We start from the raw sequence: 26790 nt of genomic DNA, 5'->3' as shown, positions 1-26790 counted from the left end.
AATGTAAGCCTTGACCTGGACAAGTGCGTATATGATTTCTCTTTGAAAATGTGGCATTGAAAACAGATCTTTATACAGTGATACTGTACCTCTGTACTGCAAAGGTTTTGTATTAGTTTTTTTTTAACTTATTTTGTGTATGGAGTCATATATAAAGAAGAAATCATTTCCTGAATAATCTTTACCTTATCCGAGAGGCGCTGTGGCTGAGTAGTAAACACTTGGCTTCCGACCCGAAGGTCCTGGGTTCGAATCATTACGAAGACAGGGATTTTTTTTATTTTGGGATCCTCAGGGCGCCTCTTAGTCCGCCTATCTTCAATGGGTACCCGACATTAGTTGGAGTAAAGTAAAGGCGGTTGGTCGTTGTGCTGGCCACATGACTCCATCGTTATTTGCTGGCCATAGAAACAGATGCCCTTTACATCCTTTGCCCCACTAAATGGCAAGGTCTGAAAAGAGGAACACTTTCCTTTATCCACAGTTGAATGTTATAACTTTGTAGAGAAACAAGAGAACGAGATTGAACAGATGAGCATTGAACTAAGTAAGTGTCTTTTGGGCTGAACTGAGCTTAGCGCCAATGGAGCTAATAGAGAGGCGATATATCAGGAGCAAAGAAGTATTACTTCCCCTTTCCTTGACGAAGTAATGTTTAGTGTCAGTCACACATAATGTTCATCTGGCCAATAATGCCTCTTTGATAATATATTTTGTTTAAATTTCTAGGAAGGAATGCACTAGCAACATAAAGTGAAAACAAAATGCTTATACAGCGAGCAGTTGAATTCCACATAGCTGGTTTAAAAATACAATCTAATTCACTAATAATTAAACAAACATGTTTTAACAGAAATAACACTACAATACAAACAAAATATAAAAGAAACTTAAAAAAAAAACTTCATATATAAAGTAATATCTCTTAATACTGTAAAATGTATTTCCCTTTTTCAATAGCAAACTAAATTAATTAATAACCACAACGTAAATTGCCTAATTAGTTGAATTTTTTTTATTGATTCATGTTTTGTTAGAAACAATGGATAATTGTGCAAAGGTTCAAATTCATCCGATGATGGGGAATTGTGAGAAAAAATGTACTTAAAGTTTGTACCAAACAGAAAGAATGAATTACTTTTTAAATAACATAATTTTGAAATAGGCAGTACTACGTTATTGTAATCTTTTGTTGTACAGGGATATTGAAATTTCTAAAGTGCAAGAGCTTTATATTTAAAACATATTGTTTAATAAATGGTATTCAGCTTGTTGCAAAAGTTTTCAAATTGACATTTTTTTCCTTACCAGAAAGTGCACGAAAGAGTGTCGAGGATTATAAAGTGAAGATGGAGAAAATAAAAAGTGATATAGGTAGGTCTAGTCTCTACTACTTCAGTGGGACACACTATAAAAAGTGATATAGGTAGGTCTAGTCTCTACTACTTCAGTGGGACACACTATAAAAAGTGATATAGGTTAGGTCTAGTCTCTATTACTTCAGTGGGACACACTATAAAAAGTGATATAGGTAGGTCTAGTCTCTACTACGTCAGTGGGACACACTATAAAAAGTGATATAGGTGGGTCTAGTCTCTACTACTTCAGTGGGACACACTATAAAAAGTGATATAGGTAGGTCTAGTCTCTACTACTTCAGTGGGACACACTATAAAAAGTGATATAGGTAGGTCTACTCTCTAATAAAGTGGGACACACTATAAAAAGTGATATAGGTGGGTCTAGTCTCTACTACTTCGGTGGGACACACTATAAAAAGTGATATAGGTAGGTCTAGTCTCTACTAAGTCAGTGGGACACACTATAAAAAGTAATATAGGTAGGTCTAGTCTCTACTACTTCAGTGGGACACACTATAAAAAGTGATATAGGTTAGGTCTAGTCTCTACTACTTCAGTGGGACACACTATAAAAAGTGATATAGGTTAGGTCTAGTCTCTACTACTTCAGTGGGACACACTATAAAAAGTGATATAGGTGGGTCTAGTCTCTACTACTTCAGTGGGACACACTATAAAAAGTGATATAGGTTAGGTCTAATCTCTACTACTTCAGTGGGACACACTATAAAAAGTGATATAGGTAGGTCTAGTCTCTAATAAAGTGGGACACACTATAAAAAAAGTGATATAGGTAGGTCTAGTCTCTACTACTTCAGTGGGACACACTATAAAAAAAAGTGATATAGGTAGGTCTAGTCTCTACTACTTCAGTGGGACACAATATAAAAAGTTATATAGTTAGGTCTAGTCTCTACTACGTCAGTCTGACACACTATAAAAAGTGATATAGGTAGGTCTAGTCTCTACTTCGTCAGTATGACAAACTATAAAAAGTGATATAGGTTAGGTCTAGTCTCTATTACTTCAGTGGGACACTCTATAAAAAGTGATATAGGTAGGTCTAGTCTCTACTACTTCAGTGGGACATACTATAAAAAGTAATATAGGTTAGGTCTAGTCTCTAATAAAGTGGGACACACTATAAAAAGTGATATAGGTAGGTCTAGTCTCTACTACTTCAGTGGGACACACTATAAAAAGTGATATAGGTAGGTCTAGTCTCTAATAAAGTGGGACACACTATAAAAAGTGATATAGGTAGGTCTAGTCTCTACTACGTCAGTGGGGACACTAAATATTGTTACACAACATCATTGAACACAACAAAATTGATCTGTACATGCCTTAAGAGCTCATCTCAAGATGCTTCCGCCATAAATAGGTTTAGTCACTGACCTGCATAGAATAATTCAGTTTTTAAACTCGTTCAAATGTGCAATTGTTGAGAGAGTGTAGTCAGAGACTCTTGCAACTCTAGGCCAACAAAAGCTCCCTTCCACCGGCATGTTTGAACGATTGAAGGGATCCAAGCAAATGTAAATAGATCACATTTCTATTTCGATTGACTCGAATCATAAGAATCTCAGGACTAGAGCCGAGGCCGAGGGCCGAGAACACTGGGAATCCCCTCCATTGAACTATTGATTGTTTTGTCAAGAAAGGATCCAAGAAAATGTAAATAGACCACATTTCTTTTTCGATTGACTCGAATCATAAGAATCTCAGGACTAGAGCCGAGGCCGAGGGCCGAGAACACTGGGAACCCCCTCCATTTTTTTCATGTACCACAGTGACTGTTCGGGTGTCTGCTTTGGAGCGGTTCCTTTGAGCAAAGGCGTATCAATCGTGACAGAATCATCTTTAAATCCATGACAAGTGCACTGAACAAAGTTCCTAGACACCCCCACCGGCAACGGAAGTCTACTTTTTATCTCCCTTAAACGATTGTACCACCAATATGAGGTTGAGAGGAGTAGTCCGAGTTAAAATCTAGCACACATTTCTTAAAGCTTCAACATTTTTTTCTTGGCGGAATTCTGAATGCACTTTCCCAGACAAAGGTCTATGTATTTCTACTGCTCGGAAATATGATGTAAAATCCAATCATGAGTTTTTTTATGGAGATGGAGAATGTGTTTGCGAGGATGTGAAGGCTCCACTGCGCATGTCCAGGGCACAGTCCGCATTTATCGCAGACAACTTTCTTCTGAAGAGCTTTGTGGATGGCGGAGAATGAACTCCACCTTGACCCAAGGATATTCCAATCACAGCTAGACTCAGATGCTCTTTTACTTCTAAGTACGAGTACCATACTTGATCGAACACATTTTGAAATGCGTGGATTATACTACTCTTTGTTTTTGTTTAATAAACAACCGTATACAACAACGACTAAAAAAAAACCAACAAACCTACTAGTTACTAGAGCATGGCAGCATATCAATGTGTCTTTTGGTTTCTTGATTATTACCGTCGTAAAATATAATATTATTATATTAGTAGCAACGTTTATTAAACGATACTTCTTTCTTTGATTTGTTAATAATTAGAAATTAATGGAAAGTTGTTGTTAGTAACTCATTCTGTCTGTCTGACTGTCTGTCTGGCCAAAGGTTTGAACACGTTATTTCTCCGAAATCATATCTCGGATCATGCTGCAATTTTGCACAATTTTCAATTAAAAAAAATAACCTATAAGTTAATTAACTATTGGAAATAAATTACTTTGTTTGGTTTCTCAAACAAAGGAAAGAAATAGTACTTGAGTGAAGTGGTTGTATCAGCTGAATTAGTCTTCTTTCCTAAGGAAAGAAATAGTACTTGACTGAAGTGGTGATATTAGCTGAATTAGTCCCTTTAAAAGATTGCCGTGTGAGGCTTATTACAAATTTATTTACATGATTAATCCAAACTAATTGATACACCTAATATTAATATTAATTTAATATTAGCTTTGATTGTTATTAAATTTTTTTTTTAATTTTTTTTTTTGCATTTCGCTTGTTTTTCTAATGTCAATGATTTTTATTTCAGTCTGTGATTACAGAGTAACTGAAGAGAAATGTAAGTACATGAAGACAAGTCAGAAAATCATATCTAGTAACCAAATAACAATCATGTTTGTAACAACAGGTGTCTTAAACTATATAGCGGATTCTTATGAAAGTTCAATAACACTTTCTTTTACCACTCAGGTGCTAATTAAAACACTGATTTAAAAGATTCGCAACCTGAACTCCGTGATTTACACACACAAAAAAAAAACGCAAAACTTTCTATTAAGAATTTGTGTTCTATATTCGACATTTCCCAGAAAGGCCGCATTAATTGTAGATATAATTTTTTTCAGTAGACGAGGTTACATTGCCAACAACACATAATTGCTATTTTTTTAATTTGTATTTTTTAGATTTTAAAGCATATTTCTTTTTCTTTAAAATATGTAACAGCTGAATGAATTCGTGCATACAAAGTTTATTTTTAAAATAGTAGAATAAATGGAATAGCTCAATGATGCGTATCTTACCATTCTGAACACTTCTACTTTGGTGTGCTATAGATCAAACTTGGATATATAAAAAGACAGTTGTTTCGACTACAATGCTAAATCTAGTTTGAAATATAGTATCGATGGGTTTAGTTGGAAAATGTATTTATATATGTATTGATCGCGTTGATACATTATATAAGTGCTTTAAATCTGTAACTTTATTGTCCCAAATGGTTGTGCTTGCCCTGGATGTGACAAAATATATAGGTCACAGCTGGGGCTGCGTAGTCAGGGGAAAAACTGCGTTCCTGATTAATCTTCGGACTCGAAGACAAGCCTTATTATTGTCACAAATTAATTCAGTCAAATTAATAATTTTCCCACAAGACGATGCTTGAAATGTTCAGGAATATCTATTTATTTGTTAAAACCTGTACTGAATAAATGCGTGAATAGCCACTGAGGTGTATTCAAAACAGACCAAATTTAATTTTGAGATGATTATATTTGGACAAATAGTAACGGTCAAACCAGACTTTTGCACAATGTATTTATTTGCACAATGTATTTAATTTTCCCGTAGATAGACATTAAATTTAAAATTATGTTTTGGAAATCGGTGTCCTACTTCCACTACAGCCCAACATAACCAACACCCGGTACGCCAGTGCCGAACAACTGAAGAAAACAGCACACTTTTGTTCCTTGGCACAGTCTGCAAAAGAGCTGACAGCTCAGCAGCAATAAAGCTGGCTAGAAGAAGAAGAAGTGTCCAGAGACCAGGATTTGCACATGAAGAGTTTGCAAGCTAATAAGAGACTCTGTAAAAACCAACTGAAAGTGTTGAGGGGAAAGTAAAATCATTGCAGGTCCAGAGTTGCAAACAATTTGAACTCCTCTAGAACGGTCTCCTTTGTTAAAAGATTTAGTTTGCTTTTATATATGTGACGAAATACGTCCTCTCAATACAGAACTGACCAGTGCGGAACTACCCCCCCCCCTTTTCTACCACTAGTTAGCATTGTATACCCCTCTCTCAACACTAAACTGACCAGTGTTAATACAAATATTCTATTCCGCCAAGGTTAGACCCAACCACCAAATTATAGGCCATAAACACACATCCGAAGTTACGCTCCAAACGCCGAAACAAACGTACGCAGTCGTAAAGTCCAAGGACATTAAAATTGGGTGTCCACGTACACCGCTTTGAGTCGACACTCCTAACGCCCATGGCTATTCAAATCGCTCCCGTCCAGTGTGCCATCGAGCAATGGTCCAGCCTGATAATTGGTGCATGGTTCCGCTTTCATCCTTCATCGCCCCCCCCCCCAGGTCGCGGGATAAAAAAGTCAGGTAAGTGAGCCCCAAATGAAACAATTGGTCCAATTTAACTATTCTAAATTCGAAAGACTCGATGGCCATTGGATCGTCACTGCTCTAACATACCGCTCGGGAACCTATAAAAGCCGGAGACGAAAGTTTCAGGTTAATGCCATTCTAGATCAGAATCACTGAGAAGTCAGAAGACTCTCAAGTCAACGATTCATTTGGGAATTTGTGTGAGGCAAAGCGGGTGAGTTGGAAAAACTTTATCATTATTATTTAGTGTGTCTTCGCCTGTAATATTTATGTTCATGTATCATTACCATGTTAGCTTAGTTGAATCTAAACATTACATTTGTAAAAATATGTGTTCCTCATTTACTCGTCAATGTTGACTGTACTCCCAACGGTGGACATCCACCCTACAACTTAGTTAATCCTATTGTCTATTTGTTATTCATTCATATCCATATTTATCTGGACCTACTCGCGTCTAGATTATTTCCTTACCTGTGCATATGCACCTGTATATGTCCACATTTATATACATTATAATTATGCTTGTTTTTGCTATGCACGTACTGTGCTGTTACCATGCATCCTTAGGCCCGAGAATCAGTCTCGTCTAACCCCACTATTTTCGGCTTGTTGGCCTGCATAGTTATGTGCCCTTTTCTACCCCCCTCCCTTCTTCTTGTCACGGGCCTCTGGTCACGAGCGACCGTGGACTTGTTTACCTGTGGGTCAATGAGCTCACAGGGGCTACAACCATGTAATATAGTCCCCCTGTTTCCCTCCTCATTTATGCCCCTGCCTTGTACATTTATATATGTATTCGTATTATTATTACTATATTATTTGTAGAACATTTATTATTAGACCTAATGAAATGCTGATTAGCATGTATCATTAGTCTGAGGGAGACGCTCCTATCAAGGATGCGCCCCTCGCCAACCAGCCTGTATGGTTTAATAATTTAGTCTCCTCTCACGTCTCATCTCATAGCCTCCTACACCAGGGCTGGCGTGTTTTGGTTGCCGAAGGTAGACCTCAGCAGCTCTCCACACATTCCCGTTGAAAGTGAGTCACTTATCACCCTCGACCAGAACTGAAGGCATTCCAGACTGAAGTCCCAGGACCGGTCTGCACCTACCACGGGAGTAAGCCCACCGCGTGGCATCCTCATATTCATCACACTAGTGCCTGCCTACCCGCAGGGCACCAGCAACTGGCTGCCAGCACAACGGAGCCTCAACTCACCTCACCCCGAAGGAGAACCTTGAATACAGATAAGCGAGAGACAGCCTAATAAGCAAACCATACACGAGTTTTATGAGCAACATCCCAGTGATGACACTATCTTAAACGTTATCATAAAATCCTAAACCATTCTGTACATCCCCCCCCCCCTTACTCGCTGATTGTATTTCTTCTTAATTATTCTTTATTAAATATATTTCTTTCTTCCACAAAATCCTTAAGCTTTGGTTCTTGCTTGTGCGTGTGAACGTGCCTACACAATAGGCCTACTAATAAAATATTTACCACGTTGTGGCTCTAAGACAGCGGTTCTCAACCTTTTATTCTCGGAGACCCCTTTTTACCACCTCCCACCTACTCTGCCGCGACCCCCTCCCCCCGACACTCACATACAGCAGTAGACAAATACAATCCGTATTTTCGATGGTCTTGGGCGACCCCTGGCAAATCGTCAATCGACCCCCAAGGGAGTCGCGACCCACAGGTTGAGGACCCCTGCTCTAAGACTTTACCCCTAGAAGTCGCAGGCCAACGTCCCCATCGGAAAGTGCAAACGGACCGATCAGCGGACTTATTGCACCACACTATATCATTATTCTACTGTTTCAAAAAAAGAAGACCATTATAGAGCTGTAGAAATTCTTTTTAATATTATTTTTGGATATTCTTAGTATAGATTAGTATAGAACATCCTCATTTTCTTAACTTTAGTATAGTTGTGGTTGAATGTATTTCAGGTAGAAACTGTCAAATATTCAAGGACCACTGTGAGTATAGATTAGGGTCGAATTAAGTCTATTTACTTCTTTGGATGAAAATCGTCACATTAGATGTGATATCTCTAACCACTGGATTATTTGTTGATGATTTCTTTGATCTCAAGGATTCAAATATTTATAGAGCTGGCACACTTTCAGATTATTACGTCATTGCCACAGGGTCGTGGGGATAGACTACTTGGTCCTGTGGTTAGCGCTCTGAAATGTCTTGCGATTGTCTAGATCTGCGGTTCTCAACCTTTTAAGCTCGGCGACCCCTTTTTTTCAATCCCCAACTCTTCCGCGACACCCATCAACACATAAACACACAAACAGCAATAGAACAATCCATATTTTCGATGGTCTTAGGCGACCCCTGGCAAACCGTCAATCGACCCACAAGTGGGTCGCGACCCACAGGTTGAGAACCCCTGGTCTAGATGGGCCCTGGCTCAAACCCTGCCCACCGCCATTTCTTGCTGTCTTGGTAGAGACTTGGGCAAGAATGAAATTATCTTTAAATCTCAAGAAAGACCTGAAACAAAACAAACACACCAGCGAAATAAGACATTCTAACACGTTCCATTAAAAATAAAACATTTTCTTTTGGCCTAAATCTCCTGCATGACAAAGTTCGGTGGCTGGTATGGTTAGAACTTGGGAGGATTGTCACCAAAGTCGTAGCGACTATTTTAAGGTCAGGAGACTTTTTTATACATCAACTCCCACTTCCCATTCTTGATTGAAGTTGAAACTTTGCCCATTTATTTATTGTCCTTAAAAAAACATGAATCGATTAACAAAAGAAAAAAATAATGATTTATTACTTAGTGGTAATTTATTAATTTTCTTTGATTTTGTTAAGATTTGGAGTTAAAACAAAAACAAATAAATAAACTCACCGATTCCCAGGTAGCCTCTATCACTCTGCAAACTTCTCAAGTTGAATCCAGTTGTAATGAGTCACTAATCCTGGTCAAAGAAATACTTTCACAATGCTTTAACTCTTTCTCTCCGTAATTATTTACCACATTCTGGTGGAATCAACGCTGGCATCGTCAGTTAGGAGAGAAAGAGTTAAATCCAATCCATATCCACTGATCCACAACACGACAACAATCCTCAATCTGTCAATCCAGAACTCAAAACTAACGCCCCCGTTACACACTGACACACTCTCTGAGGTCATTTACAGCCTCCAGCATAAACAGAAATAACTTTCGCACGTGAAAAAAAAAGGTAATGGGGGTGGACAGGTTTACAACAATATAGAAAAAGATAAATAAATATTGCAGTATTGAGAGTTGTAGCTGTACATGTGCAGGTTTGTTTCAAAATATTTTTTTTTATTCTTTTTTTTTTTTTGGCTTTAATCCCTGATTAAAGGGACTTAAGTCTCACATTAGCTCATGGATGCGCATGGGACGTGATTATCTTCTCTTTTGAAAGTACGTCTATAATTTATAAGATAAGAAGATAAGAATATGATTGGATTCTCAAGTTAGATTGAATTTTTGCTTGTTGCTTTTTTATGTTTTTCAGACTGTTACATATTGAGTACCTCGGAAATATGTAAGTATGCATACTAACATTTAATAAAGATACTGTTATTGTTAGCTATACATAACTGATAAGTTTTGTTTGTAAAATGTTTTACATGTCTCGGATGTTCCTTCAGAGTTGAAGATAATTACTTCCTAGTCCAAACCTCCCGCAGGACGACGGGGGATGGGAGCGGGCAGGGTTTGAACCCGGGACCATCGATAGATCTGAACGACAGTCCAGCGTGCAAACCGCACGGCCAGGCAGCCATCCCGACCAGGCAGCCATCATCTGCAGATTATTTAAATATGAAAAATTGTTGTTAACATGGACATGTTGAGTGTCATGTGCGCGTGAAGTTTTCTTTCCGTGTGTCATAGTTATGTTGTTGAGTATAGGAAGAATTTAGTATTGGGTGTGTGTTGTTGTCATGGCCGAAATTGAGTGTGCGTGCGTTGGGTGTGTTTATTTATCTAATTAGCATTGCATTATTTAAGTACCCATGATTTGTATATGTTGGAATATTGTTTATTTGTATTTAGCTTTAGTATCAAATATTATTTTTTATTATTATAGCTTTTATATAGCGCTACTTTCATGATTATAGCGCTTTGGTCCAATCTCATTTGTGGACCAGTTGGGGGGGGGGGGGGGAGAGGAGATATCTAGGAGTTGGTTTCCCGTGCTGCCTTTAGGCGCTCAGTAAACGCAACTCTGCCCGAGTCGGGTGTCGAACCTCGAGCCCCCTTCTAGGTAGCCAAGACAAGCCAAGTCAAGCGCACTTGACCTCTCGACCACGCTATTGTTCTAATTCAATAATCCTTGACCATTTATTCACTGTTCAGCTTGAATGACCATTTATTCATGTTCAGTTATCACGCAACTTGGTTTAATGTTGCTCTTTGATTACTGCATTAGCCTGTTGAGGTGTGGAATCCGGATTGATTGTGTCATCACCTAGATAAACCCCTAAAACCCACTTTGGCACTGACAGCCAATTTGGCGTGGAATGAGATAATACAGAAATAGATATTTCAGAATGACTGCAACTCTTTAGCGCACATTCCATGCTATGGGATTTCTAGTGCGCTATGGTCCATTCTCTTTAGTGGATCAGTAGGGTGCCTTTTGGCGCTAAACAAACACAGCTCACGAATTAAACTCAAGCCCGTTGATAGGTAGCCAAGTGGCTTATGCCACTCAACTATACATCCCTGCCCAGCGTGTTAATTAATGTTCTATGTCAACAGAAATTAACATCTCTGATGTATTATTTTATGATCTTGAAGAACAAAGTTTAAATGTATAAGTTTAACAAAAAATTAAAATGTTTTGTATCTTAGGTTATGATTGTTGGGTGAAGGAACTGGGCATCTGAACTGAACTTAGTACCTGAACAGAAAATCTGAACTGGGGCTTTGAACTGGGCAACTAAAATGGACATCTAAAACTGTTCATCTGAGCTGGACATCTAAACTGGGCACCTGAAACGAACCTTTGAACTGGGCATTTGAATATGACATCTGAGCTGGGCATCTAAACTGGGCATCTCAAATAAAAATACAAAACTGGACATCTGAGCTGGGCATCTAAACTGGGCACCTGAAACGAACCTTTGAACTGGGCATTTCAATATGGCATGAGCTGGGCATCAGAATTGTGAACCTGATCTTATCATTTGAATTGGGCATCAAAATGTGGCTCATGAATTGGACATTTGGACGAGAAATGTTATTTAGATAAACTCTGAAGAGTACATCTGAATGTTTGAACACATGCATCTATTTACTATGTTTTTTGTGTAACTTTGTATCTCAACTTACTCAAGAGATTCTCTGCTACACATAAATGTATGATAATGCCGGGGCAGCATGCTATTATAGATATTTGTTTAGTTTACTTGAGAAACAAAATGTGTAGAAATTAAAGCTGAATGGTTCATGGCATTTTACTCCAGGCTCGTTTTATCCAATTAAAGGACCGTGTTTTTTTTTAAACCATAAACAACGCCAACGCTAAAATGGTAAAATCAAGAGTTCATTTATTGACAGTCTCCGTTAACATATTTGACATGTATCATTACAAGATTCACTCCCTTGTCAAGGGGAATCATTCAAGATAAATAAACAATGTCAACACGGTTTTAATTTTACTTTATTTCTTAATGTAAATGTAAAAAAATAATTAATAATTAATCTACTTTTAGCCAACCTTTTTGTTTTATATGGAGTACCGTTAAATCATGTTTTAATATTAAGCTTGAAATAAACGTGTGTGAATGTATCTTAATGATTCTTGACCATCACCTTTCCTTTAGTCTGTGGGACATAGTCGACAGTCTCTCTCCGTATATGTTGTATACCAAACAGAACATCGCTTACAATGACACGCCTGTCCATTTTTTCTATGTTGTCTTCCCATCGCTTTCTCTGTCCTTCTTTTTTCCTGGTACTGTTCCTGCAGGGAGGTCTTTGCGAGTCCCGAGGACCTCGTGATATAGCTATTCAGTTTAAGTTTACTTGGATTTTTTTTTTAGTGTCCAGTTGACATTGTGATACTGTCACGGATTTGTCATTTGTGAAGTGGTCTCTATAGGTGATAGGAGGCGCGGTGGCTGTGTGGTAAAGTGCTTGGCTTCCGAACCGGTGTCCAATGTTCGAATTCTATTGAAGACTGGGATTGATACTTTAAGGATCCTTAGGGCGGCTCTGAGTCCGCCCAGCTCTAATGGGCACCTGACATTAGTTGGGGAAAGGTAAAGGCGGTTGGTAGTTGTGCTGGCCGCAAGACACCCTCGTTAACAGTGGGTTGCGGTAACAGATGACCTTTACATCATCTGCCCCATAGATCACAGGGTCTGAAAGGGGGACGTACTTTTTAGGTGATACCTAGTATCATTCATATAGCAATGATGCCCAACCTTATTCACCCTGCGGGCCATTTTAATTTCCGGCACTCATGTCAAGGTCCTCGCCAGTAGTGCTTACATACATAATATTCATCAAAGTCGCTAACTCTTCCGTGATTCTGAAATTGTTTTCGGTATCGTGAATAAATGTTCGTTAGCTGTAACGGAGTGTTTTTGTTCTATAGTTATTAAATGTGTTGTTTTTTTCTGAATAGTAGTGTTGTTGTTTTTTTGTTGTTTTTTTTGTGGTTAATTTAGTGAATGTTCGTATGTTAATTGTTGTGTATTATCGATCTGCATTGATCCATGTTATAGTTTTTTTCTAATTACCCTTCGATTGAGCCAGTGTTTTAAGGGTCGGACTCATTGAGTTTTAAGTACCTCCTTGAGCCAGGTAAAAAAAACCTGACAGACATAAGAGGGGAGCGGGTATCAAAGTATATTAAACCTCACAGAAAACAGATCAGCTCGAGGTCAACATTCAAATTTAAATTACTAGTCTGAATGGAGATTAAGCTAGAGCGCCTAAACAGATTTATGCAAATCAGCCACGTATCACGTGACGAGTACAGTATCCTGAGTCGTCGCGTACATTTCTAGCTTCATTAGGCTGCTGGTTTTAACCAAAAGTGAAGCTAGGATTAGATTAAACAGGCAATGACATAGAAAGTTAAAAGTCAAAAGGCAATAGAGACGCTTAAGAGAGACTCAACATTGTCCTCTTTTAACCAACCGCTTGACCCCCTTTGTTTACTGGAGGGACATAAAAATCATTGTCATTTTTTTTTTGAACTCACAAAAAATAAATACACTGTCAATTATCTTTCCAATCCACGTTTTTTTTACTTCTCGTCCATTTCCGCCATTACAGAAGCCGCTGCTGATGTAAGTTTGTAGTAAATTAAAGCATTTTTCCAGACAGTCTGGAATGTCTAGCAACAGTAAGAAATCACAAAAGTGTTAAGCAGTCTTCGTTGTAGCGCAACAACAGACAGATGGGCTGCCTGGTCGTGCGGTTTTCGCGCTGGACTGTCGTTCGGATTTATCTATGGTCAAGGGTTCAAATCCTGCCCGCTCCCATCCCCCGTCGTCCTTCGGGAGGTTTGGACTAGGAAGTAAACTATCTTCAACTCTGAAGGAACATCCGAAACATGTCAAACATTTTACAAAGCCACACTGTGAGTTGTTCTAATTTAACTACAAGACACGATGTGATTTTTTTTCTACATTTTATTTGTTTTAAAAAAAATTTATACAATGTAAAAAAAAATGTATATTAATAAAAAGTGTATATAAAAAAAACAACTTACAAAAGAAACATATTAGGGGAGTTGAGCTAATATGGAATAAATTAAGTATCAAAACTGTTTCAAAATAAAAAAAAAAAGGATTTTGTCAAAAATTATGTAAGTCTTATCAGTTACGTCATAATTCTGTCGGTTAGATCATAGTCCCGTCGGTTACGTCATATTTCTGTTAGTTACGTCATAGTCAGGTCGGTCAATCAAATACATTTATGTTTGTCCGCTAGTAACATCATAGTTGTTTCAGTCAAATTTGTCAAGTCATGGGTCATGAAAATCTTTCAATTATGACGTAGTCATCACATTCAGTCATTTGCGTCATGAGAGTCTGTCAAACACGTCAAAGTCATGGAGACATGTAAAGTCATAGTCATGAAAATATATCATTTGCACCACATTCATGATAGTCTTTTAATTAATGAAAGTCTATGAATTACGTCATACTAATGAAACTTCAGGAATTACGTCATAGTTATGAAAGTCAATAAATTACGTAATAGTTATGAAGGTCAATAAATTACGTCATAGTTATGAAGGTTAATAAATTACGTCATAGTTATGAAGGTCAATAAATTACGTCATAATTATGAAAGTCAATAAATTACGTATAAATAAGTTATAAAATTATATGAATTGCGTCATCGTCATAAAAAATCTGCAAATTACATTATAGTCTGTTTTTTAATGACATATTTATGTACATTTAAGACTGTTTTAGACTCGCCCTAACAGCAATGATATTGGCTCTAGTCAACATTTAATAAGCCAATATCTTACAATGTACAATACGAGCCATTATACACATCGCCCTTCTGCTATTAATGAGTGTAGCATAATAAAATGTAATGGTTAAAAATGAATACTTATTAAGAGGAAAAAGCAAAGTTGCCCGAATTATAATGGTCTGGTAATAATTTTAAAAAGGTTGATTCAAATCATAAATTTTATTCAAATGCCTATTATATGTATTAATTATATTGATTCCAATCACATTGTCCTATTATGGCAATTTATAAAATATATATGGATATGCGTTTTAAAAATCGCTGCAGATAAATTTAATATATGTTCAATAAAGGGAAATAACAGATTAAACAATAGCAAATAGTTTCTTGGTCAGTTGGCAGCGAGCATTCTATTCAAGAAGGGAGACGAATCTATGCAGACTGCTGTCGTGTTTGATGATGTCCCTTTGTCAGACAAGAACTGCAATAAACACTCGACTCTGCACAATACACAGCTTAAAGAGAAGGCAACAAAACACTCGACTCTGCACAATACACAGCTTAAAGAGAAGGCAACAAAACAAATAAATAATTCCATATATTGAATAAAATGTCATAACTTAGGCTTGAATTAATCAGGTAATTAATTTGTAATAGATGTGCATTCCCCAGGGTAGCACTAACAGAGACAGATACTAAAAAAGCGCATATTGGGAAGCCCTCTTTTAGCTTGGCGTCGCACTCTCTTGGAACACCTCAGTGCAGTGGGTACCAACTGCGAAAAGGCTGCATATATATATAGAGAGAGAGATACCTATAAAAAATACTCTATGCGAAACGGATTGAGCGGGCCCAGTCTATGTAGGGATAAGGATAATTAGTGAAAATTAAGATTTTGTATTCGAAAATAAATTCGTCTTAGTATTTTATTCATTCTTTACTACGTACAAAATCATGATCAATTCAAAAAGTATCGCTTTTGGATTTTTTTTTTAAAGAGATCGAGAGAGATTTAGACCTATATTTATATGCCAGTGACTCTTATAGTAAAAGAAAGTAATGGAACTTTCAGTTTTGGTCAAAATTCGCCGAATTATTACATTGTTATTAAATAAACACAGCCAATGCCTATTTATATCGCGCATAGAACTTCAGCTTTCAATCTGGAACAAAACACCAAAACGACAATTTTGTCTATTTTTCCTGGAGACTTTCATGAGTTTTTAGATTTAGAATTAGCGCGGGGCCTATGAAAGTGCGGTGCCAACTAAGACTGAATAGGTTGCAGTGGGCTAAGGTGGGCCATGGATATATATATTATAATTATTTATTTTAAGTACCACTGTATGGTTCTCATATTAAAGAGAGTCATGTTTCCCTGGAAAGTAGTGCAGAGTTAGGCGTTCTGACAACTGTACCTTGGGACCGGTCCACTTGGAGAGCTTAGGGAGAAACTTCCTTGTGCGATGATGATGACGACGAGGACGACGACGACACTGTCGATGATGTCGATGATGAGCTAGGCATGAATGAAGTTGGGGAAAGAGGAATCGATGAGGAGCTGGAATCTGACTCGTCCTCCTCGTAGGAGGAGGAGGAGGAAGAGGAGGAATATGAGCTGCTGCTGGTGGAGGAGCTGCCGTGGTGAGACTCTTTACTGAAGCTGTTGGTCTTGGCTAACATCATGACGCGAGCCGCGTCGTAGCGAATTTTCATCTGCCGTTTGATCTGCCGAGTGATGTCGATGAGGTAATCGAGGGCATTATCTGGCTGGAATTTTAGTAGACTGTACAGCAGAAACTGTAACAGAAATACATGTAAGACACATTCATTCAATGCGTATACGCTAACGCGATTCATATGGACTTTTGCACGCCAAGTATAGACCTTGTGGGCTATAGGGCAGATGATGTAAAGATCATCTGTTTCTGTGGCCTGCGGTTAACGACGGTGTCATGTGGCCAGCACTTTTCCCTAACTAATGTCAGGTACCCATTAGAGCTGGGTGGACTCAGAGGTGCCCGAAAATACCGAAATTAAAAATCCCAGTCTTTGCCAGGATTCGAACCCCGGTTCGGAAGCCAAGCGCTTTACCGCTCAACCACCGCGCCTCATTTTGTACGCCAAAACGGTCGCTTTTCTTTTTGCGTGTCAATGTTTAGTCAATATCAATGTTTAGTTAAGAAAATTAAAAAAAAAAGAAAGCTTATTTAAAGGTGGAAAAACTCCATCCTTACAGCTATATCTACCAATAATGTACAGACTATTTCTCATATTCGATAATCAAACAAAACTACTGATTTCCAAAAATTAATTGACTAATTGAGTATTTTTGTTTATTGATTCATGTTTTTTTTTAGGTACAATAAATAATTGTTTAAAATATCAACTTGATCGGAGAATGCGTGAGGGAGAAATAGTGTTAACATTTATTAAAGGGGACTAAACCCTTAGCCTTACCTTGTGGATACTGAAGGGATAGTTTCCCTTGTTCGTGTCAAACAAAATAAATAATTACCAAAAATTAATTAACTATTAGGTTACTTTTTTTAATTGAATCATGTCTTGTCTAGAATTGAGCAAAGCTTCAACTTGATGGGTGTGGGAGAAATAGCGTGTACACACTTTTTTTTTTTCAGACAGACAAGAGTCCCGGGCATGCTACCCTGCCTCATAGTGGCGCCCGGGTGGAAAAGATCGTAGGAAGTAACGATTAGGCTAAAGGGTAGCAAAACAAGACTCCCGTGGGTGTGCCTAAGGGGGTGCGAGAGCATCCTCATTGCACTGTGCGGAGTTGTAAAAAAGCTCCCACAACCTTGTCACAATCCAGGCGCCGTTCCTCAAGGGGCCGTTACATCAATGGCGTGTCCTGCACGGTTAGCCTAGTATAGAAAAGGAAAATGGCAGGGGTCCCGGTGCACGCGGTCTCTGGTCGCGAGTCTGACACCCCGTCAGACAGAACAGTGTACACTGTTCTCATTCAGGCCGGTGAAAGGGAGCTATTGTTCACTTTAGCTGGAAGAGCCGAAGGCTCAACTCTACCTGACAGTTTCAAGAAGAAGAAAGAAGAAGACAGAGTAAGATGACACAAAAGCTTTGTCAAAATTAAACCCTACTCCTCAACAATACTCTTTCCCGTGTCTTAAGTTCTCAAACAGAGACCAAACAAATTGTTACGAATCTCGCTATCCAGGGTCTCTTCAAACTGCACCACACGACACAACGAACTTAAAGAACCTCACAACTCAGGGCTCCAAAGTAACAGTAGCAATTTAATTTCAAATACAATACAACACTGTACAGTTGGCAACAACATCACACAAACTGTCCAAAAACCTAGCCTTGCTCCGCCTGACTTCACACACCGTCTGTGTCTTACTTCGCCTCGTACTGGTCACATTGCGAGGTCACGTGAAATCCAGTCTTTCTGACACACTCGCTCTTATATACTGTCTCTACTGGCCTTCTAGAATCGGATGGGACGTTCTTCACCACTCAGAATGATCACAATCGCAGTGACTTGCGTGCGTAATATTTACACACAGGTCGTTGCCGAACTGGCATGTACTGTCACTGGTCACAGTTGACCGCTCGTCCTGCGCTGTACTGGGGCGATTTGCGTCGGCTGACAACACACACACCACTACCCCCATCTGTGCCACCACCAGGTTTATAACAATATTTTGTCAGCCTCTCGTCCTGTCGGTCTGGACGCTCTAAATAAAACAACAACTTAAAGCCGGAGCTCTTTAAGAAAAGGAGTTACCTCGAAGAGCTCATCCAACCCTTGCCTGTTGGCGTAAGCTTTGCCGTCCTCTTTAGGGCTGGTGGCAAAGCTCAAACGTTTTTGGACCTTCGCGAATTCTTCCTCTTTCTCTGTCTCTTTCGTCATCATCTAAAACCAAAAAAAAAAAATTATTATTTCGCTTTTATATTTACTCTAGTGTTACCCACCGACTACGCCCGTTAATTTTTTTAATTTTTTTTCATTGGCCCCTTTCTTTTTTTGTTTTTTGAACTTATAAAAATAAAAGAAAGGCCCAAACTAAAACAACCCCCCCCCCCCCCCCTTATAAATTCCTTTTGGCCCGCTTATTCTAGTATATTATACGTTCAATTGGAAAAAAAAAACAACTAACATCTAGTATCACTTACCTCTTCCCCCCCCCCCCCTCAAATTTATGCCCTAATAATAATAATTCCTCAGTGGAAACTGTTAAAGGGACTACGATGAATTTTGTTTCTCTTTAGCGAAACTCGACCCTGGCAGCGCCAGAGAATGACTACTCGTTCATTTCTAACATAATAATAATAATAATCTTTATTATTCATTAGGAAATTTGTCTTACGAATTTTGCATTGCACCAAATAAAACATTTCCACTATAGAAATCCAAAGTATACATTCACACGAGACCCACTCAGAATTTCCTTTGGGAAATGTTTACACCGTTTGATCGTCTTAACTCTTTCTCTCCTAAATTATTTACCACATTCTGGTGGAATCAACGCTGGTATCGTCAGTTAGGAGAGAAAGAGTTAAGAGCTGAGCCGAAGGCTCTTCGAGCTCTAGGTTTGAAAAAAAAAACACCTGTTTGAGCGTCAAACAGTAAAAAAAAAAAAAAAAGCTGTGTGAATTCACAGTTCTGTCTGGAAGAGACCCAAGTCAATGCCTTTATAAAGCATTGCTATTTCCGACAAAACTGGCCTCCAGACGAATGGGCTAGACATGGCCAAAGGACCAAGTTTACCTGGAGCCTCCCCCATCTTCCTATGTTATACTAAGCTAACCGTGGGGGACTCGCCATTAATGTAACGGTCCCTTGAGGAACGGCGCATGGATTATCGACAGGGTCGTGAGAGCTGTCTTTCAACTCCGTCAGTGCAATGGGTTCACTCTCGGGTACCCTTGGACACTTCGACGTGAGTTTTGTTTCGCCATTCATTTAGCCTAGTTACCCCCTTAAGTAACTGTTTCCACCCGGGTACCACTTTGAGGCACCCGGGAATGTTTCTACCAGGTAGTTGAATAGTACTTCATGATCTGATTGCCAGTGGGGAACAAAAGAGTTTGTTTTTTGCGTCAATTTGTCTTTTCTATGGGTTTCTTCTATCTCTATTGTGAAGGTAAAATTACAAAATTCTGACCCAAAGGGCGGATTTTTTTATTTTCAAAATCTTTTTAGCTTTCATATGAATGGGTTTCGTTGGGTTTTTTTTGGGTTTTTTTTTTTTTTGCCAATGATCTTACCAGCAGCGTTTAGGATTTTATGAAGTTAATTTTTTTGTATCTTTAATGTCGTTGTATATACATACACTCCCTGGCTAGTCTTATCTTTTCAGTTCTTTATGGAAATATTCAATAAGCCATGCGATACTATTTGGCTGGGGCCCTCTTTTTCTATTATTATACTCTCAGAAGCGTAGCGCTCACATAAAATTTCAGCGCTTGCAATAAACTGCCCACTTTTTAAAACTCCATTCTTTGGCCGGTGAATTCTACTTTAAACTGGAGCGGCCCGCTTGTAAACTCTGTCCCAAACACACTCACTTCTGGCCTGTAAATTTTAGTATAACTTATCTTATGCGGTGGCTGAGTGGTTAAGCGCTCGGCTTCTGAGCCTGAGGTCCTGGTTTCGAATCTCGGTGAAGGCTGGGATTTTGAATTTCTGGATTTTTAGGGCGTCCCTGAGTCCACCCAACTCTAATGGGTACCTGACTTTAGTTGGGGAAAGTAAAGGCGGTTGGTCGTTGTGCTGGCCACATGGCACCCTGCTCGTTAACCGTTGGCCATAGAAACAGATGACCTTAACATCATCTGCCCCATAGATCGTTAGGTCTGAAAGGGAAACTTTACTTACTCCCCCCCCCCACACACACACACATCTACATCAAAATGGCTATGGCTCAAGTCTTAGCCACTAACTCGGAAGCTCTTCACGTTTTCCCCGAAAGCATCCAATAGCTTTCCCTCTACGAGATACTTGAAAGCATCATTGGAACAGCTGGTCCCACCACTCACATGCGGATCCCCAGGTGCCAGCCATCAAAATCTCATCATTATCAGGACTTTGTGAGGCTATCATTATTTCCTATGCAATCATTAGTCCCCACCTGAGATCTGTACAAATTTTGACTGACATAAACAAATGATTGTTTTTTTTTTAAATTATATACAACGAGCCGACCCGCGGCGTAGCATACCCACCTCCCTCTTTTTTTTTTACCCTCGCTCTCGGTCACCGCGAAAGTTACGTTGGGGGGGGGGGGGGAGGAACTCTAGTCCGACTTGCAGAAATGAAAGACTTTTTCATCGCGTTGTCCCGCATCGTTGGGCCACGAAGAGAATGATAGATAGATAGATAGATAGATAGATAGATAGATAGATAGATAGATAGATAGATAGATAGATAGATAGATAGATAGATAGATAGATAGATAGATAGATAGATAGATAGATAGATAGATAGATAGATAGATAGATAGATAGATAGATAGATAGATAGATAGATAGATAGATAGATAGATAGATAGATAGATAGATAGATAGATAGATAGATAGATAGATAGATAGATAGATAGATAGATAGATAGATAGATAGATAGATAGATAGATAGATAGATAGATAGATAGATAGATAGATAGATAGATAGATAGATAGATAGATAGATAGATAGATAGATAGATAGATAGATAGATAGATAGATAGATAGATAGATAGATAGATAGATAGATAGATAGATAGATAGATAGATAGATAGATAGATAGATAGATAGATAGATAGATAGATAGATAGATAGATAGATAGATAGATAGATAGATAGATAGATAGATAGATAGATAGATAGATAGATAGATAGATAGATAGATAGATAGATAGATAGATAGATAGATAGATAGATAGATAGATAGATAGATAGATAGATAGATAGATAGATAGATAGATAGATAGATAGATAGATAGATAGATAGATAGATAGATAGATAGATAGATAGATAGATAGATAGATAGATAGATAGATAGATAGATAGATAGATAGATAGATAGATAGATAGATAGATAGATAGATAGATAGATAGATAGATAGATAGATAGATAGATAGATAGATAGATAGATAGATAGATAGATAGATAGATAGATAGATAGATAGATAGATAGATAGATAGATAGATAGATAGATAGATAGATAGATAGATAGATAGATAGATAGATAGATAGATAGATAGATAGATAGATAGATAGATAGATAGATAGATAGATAGATAGATAGATAGATAGATAGATAGATAGATAGATAGATAGATAGATAGATAGATAGATAGATAGATAGATAGATAGATAGATAGATAGATAGATAGATAGATAGATAGATAGATAGATAGATAGATAGATAGATAGATAGATAGATAGATAGATAGATAGATAGATAGATAGATAGATAGATAGATAGATAGATAGATAGATAGATAGATAGATAGATAGATAGATAGATAGATAGATAGATAGATAGATAGATAGATAGATAGATAGATAGATAGATAGATAGATAGATAGATAGATAGATAGATAGATAGATAGATAGATAGATAGATAGATAGATAGATAGATAGATAGATAGATAGATAGATAGATAGATAGATAGATAGATAGATAGATAGATAGATAGATAGATAGATAGATAGATAGATAGATAGATAGATAGATAGATAGATAGATAGATAGATAGATAGATAGATAGATAGATAGATAGATAGATAGATAGATAGATAGATAGATAGATAGATAGATAGATAGATAGATAGATAGATAGATAGATAGATAGATAGATAGATAGCAACATACGTGCCAACAGGAAATTAGATATTTCAATGATCCACGATCAAAAAAAAAAAAATTTAAAACATTAAATATATCGACTTCATAAGAACATCTTGGGAGGAGACTCTGTGAATACAAAGGCGGTATTGGAATAATTGACCGCTGCAGTTTTGACCATAAAAATGGCTTACTTGTTATATTCACCTGGTAAGTAGTAACAGGTTACATTAGCGGATTTTATTTTCGTCCATGGCAAAATGGGAGAATAAGGAATGAGTGAGTCTGGCAATGCCGGACAATGAAATATGCTCCTTCCAATAATAGTACTAATAAAGTAATAATAATAGTAATATCTTATCTTATCTTATAAAATACAGACGTTAATTCAAAAAAGAAGATGATTACATTCTACGCTTGATGCATCTAGTCATGCATGTTAACCCATGACTTAAATTCTACCAAGTCAGTGGTTTTCATGGCTGGTTTAGGCAACCCTCTAGGGAAGAAGGAACATTTGTATAAATATGTCCTAGCATATGGAATGAGGATTGTGCCTTTCACTTCGTGTCTGAGTATAACATTAGGTTTTTGTATTTGAAGATTATGGTTCAGTATTATATGTATAATTGCTACTTTACTTTTAAGTATTCTATCTTAAAGAATTTCTAAATTTAATGATTTACTAAAGGTGTTACTGTAATCAAATGTGAATATTCATTTGTTATGAATCTCTATTCTGTGCCTGTTCCAGTTTCTTAATGTTTTCTTGAGTTGAGGGGTCCCAAACATAGGATGCGTATTCTATTATTGGCCTAACCAAGGTTAAATAGCATTTTAGTTTTATGTTCTTATTTGATTTATAGAAATGGCTTTGTTTGATTTTTTAATTCCTTCATTAATGTAGGGATTTATGACAGTTTTTCATTTATTAATAATAGTAATAATAATAGTAATATTAATATAATGAGTAGCGATAATTGGTAATACTAAAAAGTGTAGTGATGAACCTTAAGTAAAGCCTTTGCGTTGTCCCCATCGTTCGGCAGTCTGTTCATCAGGTGAAGCGTAATGGGTCGATCAATGTCCCACCCAGTAAATTCCGATATCGCTAAATTGCGGCGCCTCTGTTTCAGGGGCGGTAACACTGGGTTCTTCATCTGATGAAGTCGCCTCGGGTCGCGCAGAAGTCTGCTGAGAACGTTCATCCGGGCAATGTCCAGGTTCAATTTCTGGAACCATTCTGCGTTGAGGGAGGGCCTCCTAATGTCCAAGTCAAACTCGTCGTTCATGAGCTCCGTGACTCGGTGGTATCGGCTCTCGACCTCGTGGTGATGGCGGGTCTGTTGGATTCGCTGGTCGTCGACAGCGATGCTGTACTCTTTGTCGTCAAGCAGAGAATGAGACAATGGCAGTGTCAGCTCCTGACAGATAAAGTTTAAAGCACAAGTAAATAATAAATAATACTGTGTCATTACATGGAAGACTATATTTTGTTAAGAGGTACTGCTGTCTTTGTTTTCTCACCTCACAAATAGTTTCGGGGGTCGATAGCGTCATTTTAGACAGGAACATTTTAGTATAGGGCTGGACAGTTAAAGGTCTGGACTCTGTAGTGATTCTCTCCCGTAGAAATAGGGCCTCTGATGCCGCCTGTTTTCGTAATTGAAAAATACACACAAGTTTAACAACAGAGAGGCTATATCGTAATTTAGAAATACATAAACGTTAAATTAAACAAAAAGAGGCTATGTCGTAGTTCAGGTATACATTAACCAGGGGCGGACTGGCTATATGGGCATTTGGGCAAATGCCCGGTGGGCCGGTACCCAAATGGGCCGGTAGGGCCACCGAAATGGCCTGATCGAAGTCACTATGGCACATATCAAGTTGTTAAAGGTTTTATAATATCCTTATTATGTTATTATTATTTTTTTTATAAAAGGCCCTCTGAGCGCCAAATTAAAAGTCTTTCAAAAAAATTACAGTGTAATACTCTTTTAATCAAACACATTTTCCGAAAATAAAATGTAGAATGTAGACAGTGCTACTAGTAGGCTTCATCTGTTTAGGGCCTACATAAATGCTGATTTAAAAAGACGCTATATTGCTTATTAAGGTATAGAGTTCAGTGTATGCATGCATATCGATACACCTAGACATGGATGCCCATCACATGATAGAGAATTTGTGGGCCGAATTTTATAGAAATGCCCTGGCCGATTTTGACACCTAGTCCGCCCCTGACATTAACGTTAAGTTAAACACATAGAGGCTATGTCGTAATTTAGAAATACACAAACGTTAAATGAAACACATAGAGGTTATGTCGTAATTTAGAAATACACAAACGTTAAATGAAACACATAGAGGTTATGTCGTAATTTAGAAATACACAAACGTAAAATGAAACACATAGAGGCTATGTCGTAATTTAGAAATACACAAACGTTAAATGAAACACATAGAGGCTATGTCGTAATTTAGAAATACACAAACGTTAAATGAAACACATAGAGGTTATGTCGTAATTTAGAAATACACAAACGTTAAATGAAACACATAGAGGCTATGTCGTAATTTAGAAATACACAAACGTTAAATGAAACACATAGAGGCTATGTCGTAATTTAGAAATACAAACCCAGGCAACGCATTTCAGCCTTAACCTAGCGCCCGGGTAGAACCTTTCGTGAGACAAGACGACTAAGCCAACTTGGATGGCTGCCTGGTCGTGCAGTTTGCGCGCTGGACTGTCGTTCAGATTTATCGATGGTCCCGGGTTCAAACCCTGCCCGCTCTCATCTCCCTTCGGGAGGTTTGGACTAGGAAGTAAACTATCTTCGACTCTGAAGGAACATCCGGAACAGGTCAAACATTTCTTTTACGACTGGTGGGTAAAACATTATTATTATAGCTTTTATATAGCGCTACTTTCATGCTTATAGCATGCTCAGAGCGCTTTGGTCCAATCTCATTTGTGGACCAGTGGGGGGGGAGGGTATCTTGGAGTTGGTTTTCCACAACTCTGTCCGAGTCGGGTGTCGAACCTCGAGCCCCCTTCTAGGTAGCCAAGGCAAGCGCACTTGGCCTCTCGACCACGCTTCCCACCATAACCAAACGACCAAGTCTGATTACAGTTCCAGGTAATTAGTTCAACTAAACCGATGTAGGCGCATACTTTTAATGAACTTACTTCAAATGACTTGAAAAAAAAAATAAACATAAGTTTTATTTTTAAAAAAATGCACCAATTCAACGATAGAGATTTAATTACAACTAAACGAGAGGGTATTTAAAACAAACTCTTAACTCAATACAAATACACATCTTTACTCTCTCGAGTCTCTAGTTCTCTCCCCTTCAACTATTAAACCCGTGACTTTAGATTAACATGAATTATGCCCGACCTGTGTCGTGACTTCACCACCTGACCTAATCCAGCCGCTTCCTTTCCTTCTCTTTACCTCGGAATTGATACAGAGGAGTCTGGGGAAGTTCCCTCCCCCCCCCCCCCCCCCGGTGTGTTCGACTCTAGCCCGAGCTTCCCCAAAATAAGACCATCGCTTATAAGACGTAACAAGTTTAAATCTGCTTCCATGATTTTAAGAGTTGCAAAGAGACTTCTCAACTCAACTCAATGACAAAGACACTTTAGTTTAATTCACAATATGATAACCAGTGCGGGGAGGGGGGTATCTGGGAGAATGTTTTCCATGCTGCCTACGGGCGCTTAGTAAACAGTTCTGCTCGAGTCGGGTGTTGAAACTAGGGCCCACTTGATAAGTAGGCAAGCCAAGCTCAAGCGTACTAAGCCTCTCGGCCAAATAACCAAAAAAAAATCAAATAAGCTAAGCAAATAAGCTAAACAAATAAGCTAAACAAGTAAGCTAAACAAATAAGCTAAACAAATAAGCTGCTAAACAAATAAGCTAAACAAATAAGCAAAACAAATAAGCTAAACAAATAAGATAAACAAATAAGCTAACAAATAAGCTAAACAAATAAGCTGCTAAACAAATAAGCTAAAAAAAATAAGCTAAACAAATAAGCTAAACAAATAAGCTAAACAAATAAGCTAAACAAATAAGCTGCTAAACAAATAAGCTAAACAAATAAGCTGCTAAACAAATAAGCTAAACAAATAAGCTAAACAAATAAGCTAAACAAATAAGCTAAACAGTGTTAAAAATTATCAAATAGCTCGTCACTTCTTTTATTCTATGGCACGATTAGGGAAATTGTTCATTATTTCTTAATCAACCCTTAAAACGCGTGCGGTAGTTTAGCCTCTA

General features: G+C 38.0%; 2 protein-coding genes across 6 annotated transcripts in view; one reads left to right on the top strand and one right to left on the bottom strand.

The window, feature by feature from the left end:
* The window catches only part of LOC106069627 (uncharacterized), a 28431-nt gene extending 15571 nt beyond the window's left edge, over positions 1-12860 (top strand). For all 4 annotated transcript variants that reach the window (XM_056014524.1, XM_056014523.1, XM_056014521.1 and 1 more), the window contains 6 exons: positions 485-547; positions 1312-1374; positions 4398-4427; positions 8178-8207; positions 9741-9770; positions 11084-12860. In XM_056014524.1, coding sequence (XP_055870499.1) covers positions 485-547; positions 1312-1374; positions 4398-4427; positions 8178-8207; positions 9741-9770; positions 11084-11118 — 251 coding nt within the window. In that variant the 3' untranslated portion in view covers positions 11119-12860. The remainder of the gene's footprint in view (positions 1-484; positions 548-1311; positions 1375-4397; positions 4428-8177; positions 8208-9740; positions 9771-11083) is intronic.
* A 1012-nt stretch (positions 12861-13872) lies between these two features.
* LOC106061033 (uncharacterized) overlaps positions 13873-26790 on the bottom strand; it is a 71973-nt gene continuing 59055 nt past the window's right edge. Inside the window, exons 32-36 of one of the 2 annotated variants that reach the window (XM_056014499.1) lie at positions 24023-24148; positions 23506-23919; positions 18444-18572; positions 16096-16477; positions 13873-15192 (exon numbers count right to left, since the gene is read on the bottom strand). In XM_056014499.1, coding sequence (XP_055870474.1) covers positions 16121-16477; positions 18444-18572; positions 23506-23919; positions 24023-24148 — 1026 coding nt within the window. In that variant the 3' untranslated portion in view covers positions 13873-15192; positions 16096-16120. The other variant, XM_056014500.1, reaches the window with a different exon arrangement.

Source organism: Biomphalaria glabrata, chromosome 16 (assembly GCF_947242115.1).
Source record: "Biomphalaria glabrata chromosome 16, xgBioGlab47.1, whole genome shotgun sequence".
Taxonomy (NCBI): Eukaryota; Metazoa; Mollusca; class Gastropoda; family Planorbidae; genus Biomphalaria; species Biomphalaria glabrata.
This window is presented reverse-complemented; position numbering and strand designations above follow the sequence as displayed.